Source organism: Salvelinus namaycush, unplaced genomic scaffold (assembly GCF_016432855.1).
Source record: "Salvelinus namaycush isolate Seneca unplaced genomic scaffold, SaNama_1.0 Scaffold28, whole genome shotgun sequence".
In the NCBI taxonomy this organism is placed as follows: Eukaryota; Metazoa; Chordata; class Actinopteri; order Salmoniformes; family Salmonidae; genus Salvelinus; species Salvelinus namaycush.
In genome coordinates, this window is record NW_024059674.1 from 587,578 (window position 1) to 603,755 (window position 16,178).

At 52.0% G+C, this 16,178-nt stretch overlaps 1 protein-coding gene across 2 annotated transcripts in view; it reads left to right on the forward strand.

Moving 5' to 3' along the window:
* LOC120039547 (poly(A)-specific ribonuclease PARN-like) overlaps positions 1-16,178 on the forward strand; it is a 39,975-nt gene that overhangs the window by 9,784 nt on the left and 14,013 nt on the right. For both annotated transcript variants that reach the window (XM_038984959.1, XM_038984958.1), the window contains exons 14-21: positions 2,019-2,062; positions 5,309-5,351; positions 5,458-5,533; positions 9,281-9,391; positions 11,945-12,014; positions 12,166-12,221; positions 12,616-12,702; positions 12,914-12,988. In XM_038984959.1, the coding sequence (XP_038840887.1) occupies positions 2,019-2,062; positions 5,309-5,351; positions 5,458-5,533; positions 9,281-9,391; positions 11,945-12,014; positions 12,166-12,221; positions 12,616-12,702; positions 12,914-12,988 (562 nt within the window). The remainder of the gene's footprint in view (positions 1-2,018; positions 2,063-5,308; positions 5,352-5,457; positions 5,534-9,280; positions 9,392-11,944; positions 12,015-12,165; positions 12,222-12,615; positions 12,703-12,913; positions 12,989-16,178) is intronic.

A 16,178-nucleotide genomic window follows, 5' to 3' on the forward strand; every position in this document is an offset into this window, starting at 1 on the left:
CCAGTGAGCTGAGATAAGGCGGGGCTTTACCTAGCAACGATTTATAGATGACCTGGAGCCAGTGGGTTTGGCGACAAATATAAAGCGAGGGCCAGCCAACGAGAGCATACAGGTCGCAGTGGTGGGTGGTATATGGGGCTTTGGTGACAAAACGGATGGCACTGTGAGACTGCATCCAATTTGCTGAGTAGAGTGTTGAAGGCTATTTTGTAAATAACGTCGAGGATCGGTAGGATAGTTAGTTTCATGAGGATATGTTTGGTAGCATGAGTGAAGGATGCTTTGTTGCGAAATAGGAAGCCGATTCTAGATGTAATTTTGCATTGGAGATGCTTAATGTGAGTCTGGAAGGAGCGTTTACAGTCTAACCAGACACCTAGGTATTTGTAGATGTCAGAACAGAGTAGTGATGCTGGATGGGCGAGCATGTGCTGGTAGCGATCGTTTGAAAAGCATGCATTTAGTTTTACTTGCATTTAAGAGCAGTTGGAGGCCACGGAACGAGATTTGTATGGCATTGACGCTTGTCTGGAGGTTTAAGTGTCCAAAGAAGGGCCAGAAGTATACAGAATGGTATCGTCTGCGTGGAGGTGGATCAGAGAATCACCAGCAGCAAGAGCAACATCATTGATGTATACAGAGAAAAGAGTCGGCCCAAGAATTGAACTCTGTGGCACCCCCATAGACTGCCAGAGGTCCGGACAACAGGCACTCCGATTTGACACACTGAACTGTCTGAGAAGTAGTTGGTGAACCAGGCGAGGCATCATTTGAGAAACCAAGGCTGTCGAGTCTGCCAATAAGAATGTGGTGATTGACAGAGTCGAAAGCCTTGGCCAGGTCGATGAATACAGGTACACAGTATTGTCTCCTATCGATGGAGGTTATGATTTCGTTTAGGACCTTGAGCGTGGCTGAGGTGCACCCATGACCAGCTCGGAAACCAGATTGCATAGCGGAGAAGGTACGGTGGGATTGGCTTTCGAAGACCTTAGAAAGGCAGTGTAGGATAGATAGTCTGTAGCAGATTGGGTCTAGAGTGTGTCCCCCTTTGAAGAGGGGGATGACCGCGGCAGCTTTCCACACCTTGGGGATCTCAGACGATACAAGAGGTTGAACAGGCTAGTAATAGGGGTTGCAACAATTTCGGCTGATCATTTTAGAGAGGGTCCAGATTGTCTAATCCGGCTGTTTTGTAGGGGTCCAGATTTTGCAGCTCTTTCAGAACATCAGCTATCTGGATTTGGGTGAAGGAGAAATGGGGGAGGCTTGGGCAAGTTGCTGTGGGGGGTACAGGGCAGTTGACCGGGGTCGGGGTGGCCAGGTGGAAAGCATGGCCAGCCGTAGAAAAATGCTTTTTGAAATTCTAAATTATCGTGGATTTATCGGTGAGTGTTTCCTATCCTCATTGCAGTGGGCAGCTGGGAGGAGGTGCTCTTATTCTCCATGGACTTTACAGTGTCCCAGAACTTTTTGGAGTTTGTGCAGGATGCAAATTTCTGTTTGAAAAAGCTAGCCTTAGCTTTCCTAACTGCCTGTGTATATTGGTTCCTAACTTCCCTGAAAGTTGCATATCGCAGGGTCTATTCGATGCTAATGCAGTACGCCACAGGATGTTTTTGCGCTAGTCAAGGGCAGTCAGGTCTGGAGTGAACCATGGGCTATATATGTTCCTGGTTCTACATTTTTTGAATGGGGCATGCTTATTTAAGATTGTGAGGAAAGTACTTTTAAAGAATAACCAGGCGTCCTCTACTGACGGAATGAGGCCGTAAACACGGTGGTTTAGAATCGGAAACACGGTGGTTTAGAATCGGAAACACGGTGGTTTAGAATCGGAAACACGGTGGTTTAGAATCGGAAACACGGTGGTTTAGAATCGGAAACACGGTGGTTTAGAATCGGAAACACGGTGGTTTAGAATCGGAAACACGGTGGTTTAGAATCGGAAACACGGTGTTTCAGAAGAACCTTGTATCTTTTCTATTTGACAAAGTCTTTTCTTTCTTCCCCCACAGGACCTGAATGACTTTAAAGAAGTCACTCAGTGTGTCTTCCCCAGGTAAATACATTCTGCTGCGTCAGGGTGTCGGTGGGTCTTCCCCGGGTAAATACATTCTGCTGCGTCAGGGTTTCGGTGGGTCTTCCCCAGGTAAATACATTCTGCTGCGTCAGGGTTTCGGTGGGTCTTCCCCGGGTAAATACATTCTGCTGCGTCAGGGTGTCGGTGGGTCTTCCCCGGGTAAATACATTCTGCTGCGTCAGGGTTTCGGTGGGTCTTCCCCGGGTAAATACATTCTGCTGCGTCGGGGTGTCGGTGGGTCTTCCCCGGGTAAATACATTCTGCTGTTTCGGTGGGTCTTCCCCTGGTAAATACATTCTGCTGCGTCGGGGTGTCGGTGGGTCTTCCCCGGGTAAATACATTCTGCTGCGTCGGGGTGTCGGTGGGTCTTCCCCGGGTAAATACAATCTGCTGCGTCGGGGTTTCGGTGGGTCTTCCCCGGGTAAATGCATTCTGCTGTTTCGGTGGGTCTTCCCCGGGTAAATACATTCTGCTGCGTCGGTGGGTCTTCCCCAGGTAAATACAATCTGCTGCGTCGGGGTGTCGGCGGGTCTTCCCCGGGTAAATGCATTCTGCTGCGTCGGTGGGTCTTCCCCGGGTAAATACATTCTGCTGCGTCGGTGGGTCTTCCCCAGGTAAATACATTCTGCTGCGTCGGGGTGTCGGTGGGTCTTCCCCGGGTAAATACAATCTGCTGCGTCAGGGTTTCGGTGGGTCTTCCCCTGGTAAATACATTCTGCTGCGTCGGGGTGTCGGCGGGTCTTCCCCTGGTAAATACATTCTGCTGCGTCAGGGTGTCGGTGGGTCTTCCCCGGGTAAATACATTCTGCTGCGTCGGGGTGTCGGTGGGTCTTCCCCGGGTAAATACATTCTGCTGCGTCAGGGTGTCGGTGGGTCTTCCCCAGGTAAATACATTCTGCTGCGTCAGGGTGTCGGTGGGTCTTCCCCGGGTAAATACATTCTGCTGCGTCGGTGGGTCTTCCCCGGGTAAATACATTCTGCTGCGTCGGGGTTTCGGTGGGTCTTCCCCAGGTAAATACATTCTGCTGCGTCGGGGTGTCGGTGGGTCTTCCCCTGGTAAATACATTCTGCTGCGTCGGGGTGTCGGCGGGTCTTCCCCAGGTAAATACATTCTGCTGCGTCAGGGTTTCGGTGGGTCTTCCCCGGGTAAATACATTCTGCTGCGTCGGGGTGTCGGTGGGTCTTCCCCGGGTAAATACATTCTGCTGCGTCAGGGTGTCGGTGGGTCTTCCCCGGGTAAATACAATCTGCTGCGTCGGGGTGTCGGCGGGTCTTCCCCGGGTAAATACATTCTGCTGCGTCAGGGTGTCGGCGGGTCTTCCCCGGGTAAATACAATCTGCTGCGTCAGGGTGTCGGCGGGTCTTCCCCGGGTAAATACATTCTGCTGCGTCAGGGTGTCGGTGGGTCTTCCCCGGGTAAATACATTCTGCTGCGTCAGGGTTTCGGTGGGTCTTCCCCGGGTAAATACATTCTGCTGCGTCGGGGTTTCGGTGGGTCTTCCCCAGGTAAATACATTCTGCTGCGTCGGGGTTTCGGTGGGTCTTCCCCGGGTAAATACATTCTGCTGCGTCGGGGTTTCGGTGGGTCTTCCCCGGGTAAATACATTCTGCTGCGTCGGTGTCGGTGGGTCTTCCCCGGGTAAATACATTCTGCTGCGTCGGGGTGTCGGTGGGTCTTCCCCGGGTAAATACATTCTGCTGCGTCAGGGTGTCGGTGGGTCTTCCCCGGGTAAATACATTCTGCTGCGTCAGGGTGTCGGTGGGTCTTCCCCGGGTAAATACATTCTGCTGCGTCGGGGTTTCGGTGGGTCTTCCCCGGGTAAATACATTCTGCTGCGTCGGGGTTTCGGTGGGTCTTCCCCGGGTAAATACATTCTGCTGCGTCGGGGTGTCGGTGGGTCTTCCCCGGGTAAATACATTCTGCTGCGTCAGGGTTTCGGTGGGTCTTCCCCAGGTAAATACATTCTGCTGCGTCGGTGGGTCTTCCCCGGGTAAATACATTCTGCTGCGTCGGCGGGTCTTCCCCGGGTAAATACATTCTGCTGTTTCGGTGGGTCTTCCCCGGGTAAATGCATTCTGCTGCGTCGGTGGGTCTTCCCCGGGTAAATACATTCTGCTGCGTCGGTGGGTCTTCCCCGGGTAAATACATTCTGCTGCGTCGGCGGGTCTTCCCCGGGTAAATACATTCTGCTGCGTCGGTGGGTCTTCCCCGGGTAAATGCATTCTGCTGCGTCGGTGGGTCTTCCCCGGGTAAATACATTCTGCTGCGTCAGGGTGTCGGTGGGTCTTCCCCGGGTAAATACATTCTGCTGCGTCGGGGTTTCGGTGGGTCTTCCCCGGGTAAATGCATTCTGCTGCGTCGGGGTTTCGGTGGGTCTTCCCCGGGTAAATACATTCTGCTGCGTCAGGGTGTCGGCGGGTCTTCCCCGGGTAAATACATTCTGCTACTACTTCTCTCTATGGGCCGTTCTGGCGCCGACAAGGCTTCCCACTACTTTAACCTAACCTCTCTGGGAGTCAGTGTATTTATCTGGTGCACTGTTGATCTAGAAACCTCTCCAGTAGCCCAGAGGTTGGAGAGGGGGACCAGCAGCTGGAAGAGCCGGCGACACGCATGGGAATGAACTGGCAGCTGGAAGAGCCGGCGACACGCATGGGAATGAACTGGCAGCTGGAAGAGCCGGCGACACGCATGGGAATGAACTGGCAGCTGGAAGAGCCGGCGACACGCATGGGAATGAACTGGCAGCTGGAAGAGCCGGCGACACGCATGGGAATGAACTGGCAGCTGGAAGAGCCGGCGACACACATGGGAATGAACTGGCAGCTGGAAGGCTGCTGATCCCATGTACCATCTCCTGCCATTGTGCAAGCCACTTAACCCACCACGTTTTTCATCCAGGAGCTCTGCTCTGCGTCTGACCCGGTGCCCTCCCCTCAATGCTTCGCCCTCCCCTCAATGCTTCGCCCTCCCCCTCGACGCGTCGCCCTCCCCCTCGACGCGTCGCCCTCCCCCTCGACGCGTCGCCCTCCCCCTCAGCGCGTCGCCCTCCCCCTCAGCGCGTCGCCCTCCCCCTCAGCGCGTCGCCCTCCCCCTCAGCGCGTCGCCCTCCCCCTCAGCGCGTCGCCCTCCCCCTCAATGCGTGTGTATATCTGGTGCTGTTGGTAAAGGCAGATGTTCCTCTCTAACCAATGGACCAAGTATTTTCTCTATTGTTTCCTCAGGCTGTTGGACACCAAGCTCATGGCCACTACGCAACCTTTCAAGGTAAAACTATTTCAAGTATTTAGATGTCAGGTTAATAAAGGATGTCATGAAACTCCCTGTGGAAGTCTGAAGAATATTTATTGTGACTTTATTTGAACCCTTCTAGGAGTTGATCAACATCACATCTCTAGCAGAGCTGCAGAAACAGCTGAAAGAGAGCCCCTTCAAATCTCCGAAAGTTGGTAAGAGAACATGACATCTACACCATGTTAAAGGAACAGGAAGTTAATTCAAAAGCTAGCAGCTGGCGCTCGGACAGCTGGCGCTAGGACAGCTGGCGCTCAGACACCTGACGCAAAGGCTAAAATGGCTTTGAAAAAATACGATTTCAGCTAATAGGGAGGAGTATCTAACAAAATAACTACATCACATGAACTAAATCATACAACTTTTAACATATAATAGAAATGGTGGTACATTTGTGTACAAAATTCTAACTTACTCAACCTATATTGTCTATAGTAAAAGGACAAGATTCTATAGCAGTGGTTCTCAACCAGGGGTACTCGGAGCCCCTGGCGGTACTAGACCTATCCACATGGGGTGCTTGAGAAGGCTCCTAATACCATAGGCTTACTGTTAAAATGCAAGAGGGAGTACTTCAGGGGTAGTCTGGACAGAGCAAAATATACTTGGTATTTTAACCGAGGTAGAACCATTGATCTATAGGACCTGTGTAGATACTGTAATGCAGTGGTATTCAAAGTCGGGGAACCGACCCCAGGGCAACTGCAGTGGGGTCTCTTTTATTAGGAGTACAGATTATTGTATGGGACCATGTACTAACAAAAATCTAAGTTTATCGTCATTAGATTTTGGGTTGCAAGCAGTAGCAGTGTGTGGACAAAATCACTGGGGAAGCAGAGCCAGAAAGAAATTAAATGTATAACCAACCCATGTCGGCGTTTCCCAAACTCTATCCTCGAGACCCCAAAGGGTGCACGTTTTGGTTTATGGCTTATGGTTCTCACCCCCTTCCATAGACTTGCACAGTAATTATGACAACTTCCGGAGGACGTCCTCCAACCTATCAGAGCTCTTGTATGAACTGAACTGACATGTTGTCCATCCAATCAAAGGATCAGAGAATGTCAGAATCTAGTACTGAAAGTAGAAGCTACAGCTAGCTAGCACTGCGGTGAATAGTTGACTCAAAGAGAGAAATACAATAGTTGAACATTTTTGAACAAAGTAATTTCTTCCAAAATAAAGAAGCTAGAGATTAGTTATTTTCAGTTTTACTCGCGTAGCTAGCAAATGCAGTTACCTAGTTTAGCCTACTGAAACACGCTGCTCAGAGGGATGCTATGTTAGCTAGCTGGCTGTGACTATCCAACACAACACTGGAACTCTTCCAAGTCAAGCTTTTGGTTTTACTTATTTATTGCCACCGGGGCTCGCTTGTGTAACTGCTAAACTACTTACTGGCTGTACACTGTAACGTTACTGCATTATTGTAGCAGGTTTACTAACGCGTTAGTTCTATTAGCTATGTTGACTATGACGTTACTTTAGCTAATATGTGACAACGATGTAGATCTTGTGTAGCGGTTATATGGTATGGCTTGGAAGGTTGTTTTTCGCCTGGTCACACACAGCTGATGTGTTGTGCATTGAAGTCCACAAGCGAAGGGATGAGAGGAGGAGAGCGAATGTGAGAAGGAATACAACGTGGCTGCTATGAAAGTCAACACGTGATAAGGGGGTGTATTCATTTATCCGATTCTGTTAACTTTTCTTTTAAAAAAGCAAATGGAACAAAACGAGGTTAAACATACCTGAATGTGTCCAATAGAAACTCTTCTATGCAACTTGGACTAATGATTACATCCGCCAGATGCAGGCAAGAGTGTGCAAGGCATTGTTCAATGTGTCACGGTCACCTCAAATGTTTATCTCGACCTGTGTGCAACCTATGTTGTAGCAACCTCATGATGGGCATAGGGACAATGTGAGTATCATGTAGTAGCCTAAACCTATTGATGTTACATTGAACTGGGTGAATGGAATATGAATGACAGTAACCTAAACCTATTGATGTTACATTGAACTGGGTGAATGGAATATGAATGACAGTAACCTAAACCTATTGATGTCACATTGAACTGGGTGAATGGAATATGAATGACATTAACCTAAACCTATGGATGTCACATTGAACTGGGTGAATGGAATATGAATGACAGTAACCTAAACCTATTGATGTTACATTGAACTGGGTGAATGGAATATGAATGACAGTCATCAATATGCTGTAATAGACATGAGGCCAAGCTCATGGGAAAAAACCTGTTGTGATACTTGCTTTGTTCGCTCTATAACCTGTTAGTTCATATGCCTTGCCACTGTGTTATATAGGCCTAAGGCCCAGACAATAACACAGTGGCAGAATGAATTCAAACACACTTTTTTTTGTTTCATCACAAAACCGGACAGCAACATCTGTCTGGTGATGTCCACAAATCATTTAGCACGTAACAAACAGTTGCTTGACTATGCTGTAGGTCATGTAAGTTCATGTTAACGCCATTTTTTAAAACTGCTAAACAACTATCGACGTCGAACCACGGAGCGTTAACGCAAGTCGAAATCAAATCAAGAGCTTTCCATCTTGTCCAGCTGTGTATGTAACGTTTCACGTAAACCCTGTTTCTTGTCTGCATCGAAGTAGCGGTCCTTGTACCTAGCATCGAGCATGGTGGCGACGCCGTAAAGAGGCTCAGAGAGAATGCCACCGAATCGCTTGTTCACAGCTTCGAGTACTTTTCCAAGTTAACCCCACGGTCTGTCGGCAGTTTTGTTGAGCGGACGTTTCAATGCCATGAGAGGGAATCACGTCTGCTGCAGACGCAGTTGATGAGCTTATTTCTCTAGTCAGTTGTTTGAATGGTGCTAGGAGTGTTCATGTTTTAAACATGTTCTCAAATGCCATTGAAATGGCAGCAGTGGAATGAGAACCAGCACATTCTTCAGCAATACGGCTTTCCTCAGTAGGAAATCCTCATCGACCCACTGTGCTGTCAGACTCCGCATGCCCATGGGGATGATATCGCAGGTCCAAATGGAAGTCGTGACGCCCATAGCAAGCAGCATCATGAATTCCGTTATCTTGGCGTTAATGGATTTCGCCTTTTGAGTTGTCTCGCTGAAATGTAATTACTCTTTCAAATGACTGCTCGACTTGAAGTTGTTTAGTTGTTGGAAGTGTGCATTTACTGTGTTTCTGGTTTTGTTCTGTGTCGCGCTGTATTTTTCGTGGCGTCATTACGTCATGTACTTACGTTATATACCTATGTACGTCAGTAGAATAGGACAGGTCTCTGTCCATGGCTAATGTAATGTCTGATTACAGTAGAATAGGACAGGTCTCATCCATGGCTAATGTAGTGTCAGATTACAGTAGAATAGGACAGGTCTCTGTCCATGTCTGATTACAGTAGAACAGGACAGGTCTCCATCCACGGCTAATGTAGTGTCTGATTACAGTAGAATAGGACAGGTCTCTGTCCATGTCTGATTACAGTAGAATAGGACAGGTCTCCATCCACGGCTAATGTAGTGTCTGATTACAGTAGAATATGACAGGTCTCTGTCCATGTCTGATTACAGTAGAAAAGGACAGGTCTCTGTCCATGTCTGATTACAGTAGTATAGGACAGGTCTCCGTCCATGTCTGATTACAGTAGAATAGGACAGGTCTCTGTCCACGGCTAATGTAGTGTCAGATTACAGTAGAATAGGACAGGTCTCCATCCACGGCTAATGTAGTGTCTGATTACAGTAGAATAGGACAGGTCTCCGTCCATGTCTGATTACAGTAGTATAGGACAGGTCTCTGTCCATGTCTGATTACAGTAGAATAGGACAGGTCTCCGTCCACGGCTAATGTAATGTCTGATTTATCCCTGCTTCTTTCCTCCGTGGTCCAGTAACGGCGGAGGGGTTCCCCAGCTACGATACAGCCCAGGAACAGCTCCACGAGGCGGGCTACGATGCCTATATCACTGGCCTCTGCTTCATCTCCATGGCCAACTACCTAGGTACTACCTTTTACACTGTATACCGCTATAGGTACTACCTTTTACACTGTATACCGCTATAGGTACTACCTTTTACACTGTATACCGCTATAGGTACTACCTTTTACACTGTATACCGCTATAGGTACTACCTTTTACACTGTATACCGCTATAGGTACTACCTCTTGCACTGTATACCGCTATAGGTACTACCTTTTGATCTGTATACCGCTATAGGTACTACCTTTTGATCTGTATACCGCTATAGGTACTACCTTTTGCACTGTATACCGCTATAGGTACTACCTTTTGATCTGTATACCGCTATAGGTACTACCTTTTGCACTGTATACCGCTATAGGTACTACCTTTTACACTGTATACCGCTATAGGTACTACCTTTTACACTGTATACCGCTATAGGTACTACCTTTTGCACTGTATACCGCTATAGGTACTACCTTTTACACTGTATACCGCTATAGGTACTACCTTTTACACTGTATACCGCTATAGGTACTACCTCTTGCACTGTATACCGCTATAGGTACTACCTCTTGCACTGTATACCGCTATAGGTACTACCTCTTGCACTGTATACCGCTATAGGTACTACCTTTTGCACTGTATACCGCTATAGGTACTACCTTTTGCACTGTATACCGCTATAGGTACTACCTTTTACACTGTATACCGCTATAGGTACTACCTTTTACACTGTATACCGCTATAGGTACTACCTTTTACACTGTATACCGCTATAGGTACTACCTTTTGCACTGTATACCGCTATAGGTACTACCTTTTACACTGTATACCGCTATAGGTACTACCTTTTACACTGTATACCGCTATAGGTACTACCTTTTACACTGTATACCGCTATTGTCTCTGCTCTCTCTACTACTATTAATCCTACTGTTACTCTAACCCTACACCGCTGGCCCGTTGCTCTAACCCTACACCGCTGGCCCGTTGCTCTAACCCTACACCGCTGGCCCGTGGCTCTAACCCTACACCGCTGGCCCGTGGCTCTAACCCTACACCGCTGGCCCGTGGCTCTAACCCTACACCGCTGGCCCGTGGCTCTAACCCTACACCGCTGGCCCGTGGCTCTAACCCTACACCGCTGGCCCGTGGCTCTAACCCTACACCGCTGGCCCGTGGCTCTAACCCTACACCGCTGGCCCGTGGCTCTAACCCTACACCGCTGGCCCGTGGCTCTAACCCTACACCGCTGGCCCGTGGCTCTAACCCTACACCGCTGGCCCGTGGCTCTAACCCTACACCGCTGGCCCGTGGCTCTAACCCTACACCGCTGGCCCGTGGCTCTAACCCTACACCGCTGGCCCGTGGCTCTAACCCTACACCGCTGGCCCGTGGCTCTAACCCTACACCGCTGGCCCGTGGCTCTAACCCTACACCGCTGGCCCGTGGCTCTAACCCTACACCGCTGGCCCGTGGCTCTAACCCTACACCGCTGGCCCGTGGCTCTAACCCTACACCGCTGGCCCGTGGCTCTAACCCTACACCGCTGGCCCGTGGCTCTAACCCTACACCGCTGGCCCGTGGCTCTAACCCTACACCGCTGGCCCGTGGCTCTAACCCTACACCGCTGGCCCGTGGCTCTAACCCTACACCGCTGGCCCGTGGCTCTAACCCTACACCGCTGGCCCGTGGCTCTAACCCTACACCGCTGGCCCGTGGCTCTAACCCTACACCGCTGGCCCGTGGCTCTAACCCTACACCGCTGGCCCGTGGCTCTAACCCTACACCGCTGGCCCGTGGCTCTAACCCTACACCGCTGGCCCGTGGCTCTAACCCTACACCGCTGGCCCGTGGCTCTAACCCTACACCGCTGGCCCGTGGCTCTAACCCTACACCGCTGGCCCGTGGCTCTAACCCTACACCGCTGGCCTGTACTTCAATGGCCTTTTTTCATTTGGGCAAAAGTCTGCTCTCCTTCTTTCTCTCCTCCTGTGGTCAAAGATGTCAATTGGTTAGTAGGGAACGGAAGTCCTCCTCGACAGCCACCTTTTCCATTGAGGATAGTGAAGTGTTTCCTACCCTAAGTCCTTCACGGAAGAGTTGATCTGCCACACCCCTTTTGAATCAGGTGTTGTCGGGGGAGACGAGCATGTACTCACTTAAAAACAATATGCTGCTTATTGTTTTCATCTATAAAAAGTCCTCCACAACTTAATTTGTTTTCGTCACATTACACATTTTCTTATGAGATCCCACCCCTGTAAATGTCATTTGCCTCGTGGTGCTAGTGGAGAACTCATTACATACACGTTCCCTCATCGCTGCCTCTCCTCGATTTACCTCTGACCTTTTCCAAAAGGAGGCGTGAGAGGATGTGGGAGTTGAGCAAATCCAAATGGAGAAAAGGCCATCTCCATGGTAACACTACCGCTTACCGTTAGTGAAAACGGATGGGGGGAACAGTTCCATGGACAGCGTTGAATCTCTATGATGCCGTGTAGACTATAGCAGTAGCTGCTGTAATATGTGTTTGGTCATCGGTGGCTGTTTCTCAATCTTTAAAACGTTTTCTCTTTCCTTGTCAGGTACTTTCCTGACTCCCCCCAGAGCCCACATCCCATCCCAATCTAAACTCATCCAGCCCTTCGTCAACAAGTAAGATCTTTGTTGTTTTCTTCAGTTTCTTTACCTCTCCTGTGGGGACTCGTATATCCTCTACCTCAACTTAGTCTTAGTGTAGTTATAACGCATCTGTCAGCTGTATGAAGCGTTATAATGCTACATTGATGTCTCATGTCTTCGCCAGACTGTTCCTGATGAGGATCATAGATATTCCCTACCTCAACATCAGCGGACCAGACCGTGAGTAGTTCAATGTGATACTATATACTGTACAACACCATATCCTACAGCACAGTAGTATTAGTAGTTTAATGTGATACTATATACTGTACAACACAGTAGTATTAGTAGTTTAATGTGATACTATATACTGTACAACACAGTAGTATTAGTAGTTTAATGTGATACTATATACTGTAGTACAACACCATATCCTACAGCTCAGTAGTATTAGACACTACCTCGTCTGCAGCCAAAGGAAAATGGCGAGGATTTATTAAAGATGGCATATAGAAATGGGCCGTGGCAATGATGTATATAAACCTATCATTGGTCAGTGGTGACTGAGAACATTCCTTGTTCCCCCCCCCCCCCCCCCTCTTTATCCCCCCCTTCCCTTCATCCCCCTCTACAGTCCAGCCCAAGAGGGATCATGTTCTGTACGTCACCTTCCCTAAGGAGTGGAAGACCAGTGACCTCTACCAGCTGTTCAGTGCCTTCGGTAAGACACACCACATAATATGATGATAATAATAATATAGGCCGTTTTAGTAGACACTTTTTATCCAAAACAACGTACAATTTGGCATTGGTGGTCCCAGTGGGAATCAAAGCCACCGTCCTGGCCTCGCGGCCAACTGGGCCGGTCGCGGCCAACTGGGCCACCACACCAGAACCTTTTTAATTCCCATGTCTTCCCACATGTCTCCTAGGTAACATCCAGGTGTCGTGGATTGATGACACGTCAGCGTTTGTGTGTCTGAGTCAGACAGACCAGGTACAGATCGGTGAGTACTGGCCTATCCATAAGCCTGTTCCCTATATAGTGCACTACGTTTGACCCAGAGACCAGCCCTGTTCCCTATATAGTGCACTACCTTTGACCCAGAGACCAGTACTTGACTTGGGCCGGAGCTCACATGATCGTAGTACCGGGCCAGCAGCACCTCAGCTCACATGATCGTAGTACCGGGCCAGCAGCACCTCAGCTCACATGATCGTAGTACCGGGCCAGCAGCACCTCAGCTCACATGATCGTAGTACCGGGCCAGCAGCACCTCAGCTCACATGATCGTAGTACCGGGCCAGCAGCACCTCAGCTCACATGATCGGCGTACCGGGCCAGCAGCACCTCAGCTCACATGATCGGAGTACCGGGCCAGCAGCACCTCAAATGTTCTACTGCTTGAGTTCTGGCACCTCCTTATAGAATACGTTGAACTATTGCAGAGTTCCTGCAGCTACATATTAATGGTCCAGGATGAACAGCTGTTTCAGGCCTTGTGGAGCACTGCCAGAGGCCTAACCCTGTTCCCCTGCCCTTTAACCAGAGGCCTAACCCTGTTCCCCTGCCCTTTAACCAGAGGCCTAACCCTGTTCCCCTGCCCTTTAACCAGAGGCCTAACCCTGTTCCCCTGCCCTTTAACCAGAGGCCTAACCCTGTTCCCCTGCCCTTTAACCAGAGGCCTAACCCTGTTCCCCTGCCCTTTAACCAGAGGCCTAACCCTGTTCCCCTGCCCTTTAACCAGAGGCCTAACCCTGTTCCCCTGCCCTTTAACCAGAGGCCTGACCCTGTTCCCCTGCCCTTTAACCAGAGGCCTGACCCTGTTCCCCTGCCCTTTAACCAGAGGCCTGACCCTGTTCCCCTGCCCTTTAACCAGAGGCCTGACCCGGTTCCCCTGCCCTTGAACCAGAGGCCTGACCCGGTTCCCCTGCCCTTGAACCAGAGGCCTGACCCGGTTCCCCTGCCCTTGAACCAGAGGCCTGACCCGGTTCCCCTGCCCTTGAACCAGAGGCCTGACCCGGTTCCCCTGCCCTTGAACCAGAGGCCTGACCCGGTTCCCCTGCCCTTGAACCAGAGGCCTGACCCGGTTCCCCTGCCCTTGAACCAGAGGCCTGACCCGGTTCCCCTGCCCTTGAACCAGAGGCCTGACCCGGTTCCCCTGCCCTTGAACCAGAGGCCTGACCCGGTTCCCCTGCCCTTGAACCAGAGGCCTGACCCGGTTCCCCTGCCCTTGAACCAGAGGCCTGACCCGGTTCCCCTGCCCTTGAACCAGAGGCCTGACCCGGTTCCCCTGCCCTTGAACCAGAGGCCTGACCCGGTTCCCCTGCCCTTGAACCAGAGGCCTGACCCGGTTCCCCTGCCCTTGAACCAGAGGCCTGACCCGGTTCCCCTGCCCTTGAACCAGAGGCCTGACCCGGTTCCCCTGCCCTTGAACCAGAGGCCTGACCCGGTTCCCCTGCCCTTGAACCAGAGGCCTGACCCGGTTCCCCTGCCCTTGAACCAGAGGCCTGACCCGGTTCCCCTGCCCTTGAACCAGAGGCCTGACCCGGTTCCCCTGCCCTTGAACCAGAGGCCTGACCCGGTTCCCCTGCCCTTGAACCAGAGGCCTGACCCGGTTCCCCTGCCCTTGAACCAGAGGCCTGACCCGGTTCCCCTGCCCTTGAACCAGAGGCCTGACCCGGTTCCCCTGCCCTTGAACCAGAGGCCTGACCCGGTTCCCCTGCCCTTGAACCAGAGGCCTGACCCGGTTCCCCTGCCCTTGAACCAGAGGCCTGACCCGGTTCCCCTGCCCTTGAACCAGAGGCCTGACCCGGTTCCCCTGCCCTTGAACCAGAGGCCTGACCCGGTTCCCCTGCCCTTGAACCAGAGGCCTGACCCGGTTCCCCTGCCCTTGAACCAGAGGCCTGACCCGGTTCCCCTGCCCTTGAACCAGAGGCCTGACCCGGTTCCCCTGCCCTTGAACCAGAGGCCTGACCCGGTTCCCCTGCCCTTGAACCAGAGGCCTGACCCGGTTCCCCTGCCCTTGAACCAGAGGCCTGACCCGGTTCCCCTGCCCTTGAACCAGAGGCCTGACCCGGTTCCCCTGCCCTTGAACCAGAGGCCTGACCCGGTTCCCCTGCCCTTGAACCAGAGGCCTGACCCGGTTCCCCTGCCCTTGAACCAGAGGCCTGACCCGGTTCCCCTGCCCTTGAACCAGAGGCCTGACCCGGTTCCCCTGCCCTTGAACCAGAGGCCTGACCCGGTTCCCCTGCCCTTGAACCAGAGGCCTGACCCGGTTCCCCTGCCCTTGAACCAGAGGCCTGACCCGGTTCCCCTGCCCTTGAACCAGAGGCCTGACCCGGTTCCCCTGCCCTTGAACCAGAGGCCTGACCCGGTTCCCCTGCCCTTGAACCAGAGGCCTGACCCGGTTCCCCTGCCCTTGAACCAGAGGCCTGACCCGGTTCCCCTGCCCTTGAACCAGAGGCCTGACCCGGTTCCCCTGCCCTTGAACCAGAGGCCTGACCCGGTTCCCCTGCCCTTGAACCAGAGGCCTGACCCGGTTCCCCTGCCCTTGAACCAGAGGCCTGACCCGGTTCCCCTGCCCTTGAACCAGAGGCCTGACCCGGTTCCCCTGCCCTTGAACCAGAGGCCTGACCCGGTTCCCCTGCCCTTGAACCAGAGGCCTGACCCGGTTCCCCTGCCCTTGAACCAGAGGCCTGACCCGGTTCCCCTGCCCTTGAACCAGAGGCCTGACCCGGTTCCCCTGCCCTTGAACCAGAGGCCTGACCCGGTTCCCCTGCCCTTGAACCAGAGGCCTGACCCGGTTCCCCTGCCCTTGAACCAGAGGCCTGACCCGGTTCCCCTGCCCTTGAACCAGAGGCCTGACCCGGTTCCCCTGCCCTTGAACCAGAGGCCTGACCCGGTTCCCCTGCCCTTGAACCAGAGGCCTGACCCGGTTCCCCTGCCCTTGAACCAGAGGCCTGACCCGGTTCCCCTGCCCTTGAACCAGAGGCCTGACCCGGTTCCCCTGCCCTTGAACCAGAGGCCTGACCCGGTTCCCCTGCCCTTGAACCAGAGGCCTGACCCGGTTCCCCTGCCCTTGAACCAGAGGCCTGACCCGGTTCCCCTGCCCTTGAACCAGAGGCCTGACCCGGTTCCCCTGCCCTTGAACCAGAGGCCTGACCCGGTTCCCCTGCCCTTGAACCAGAGGTTGA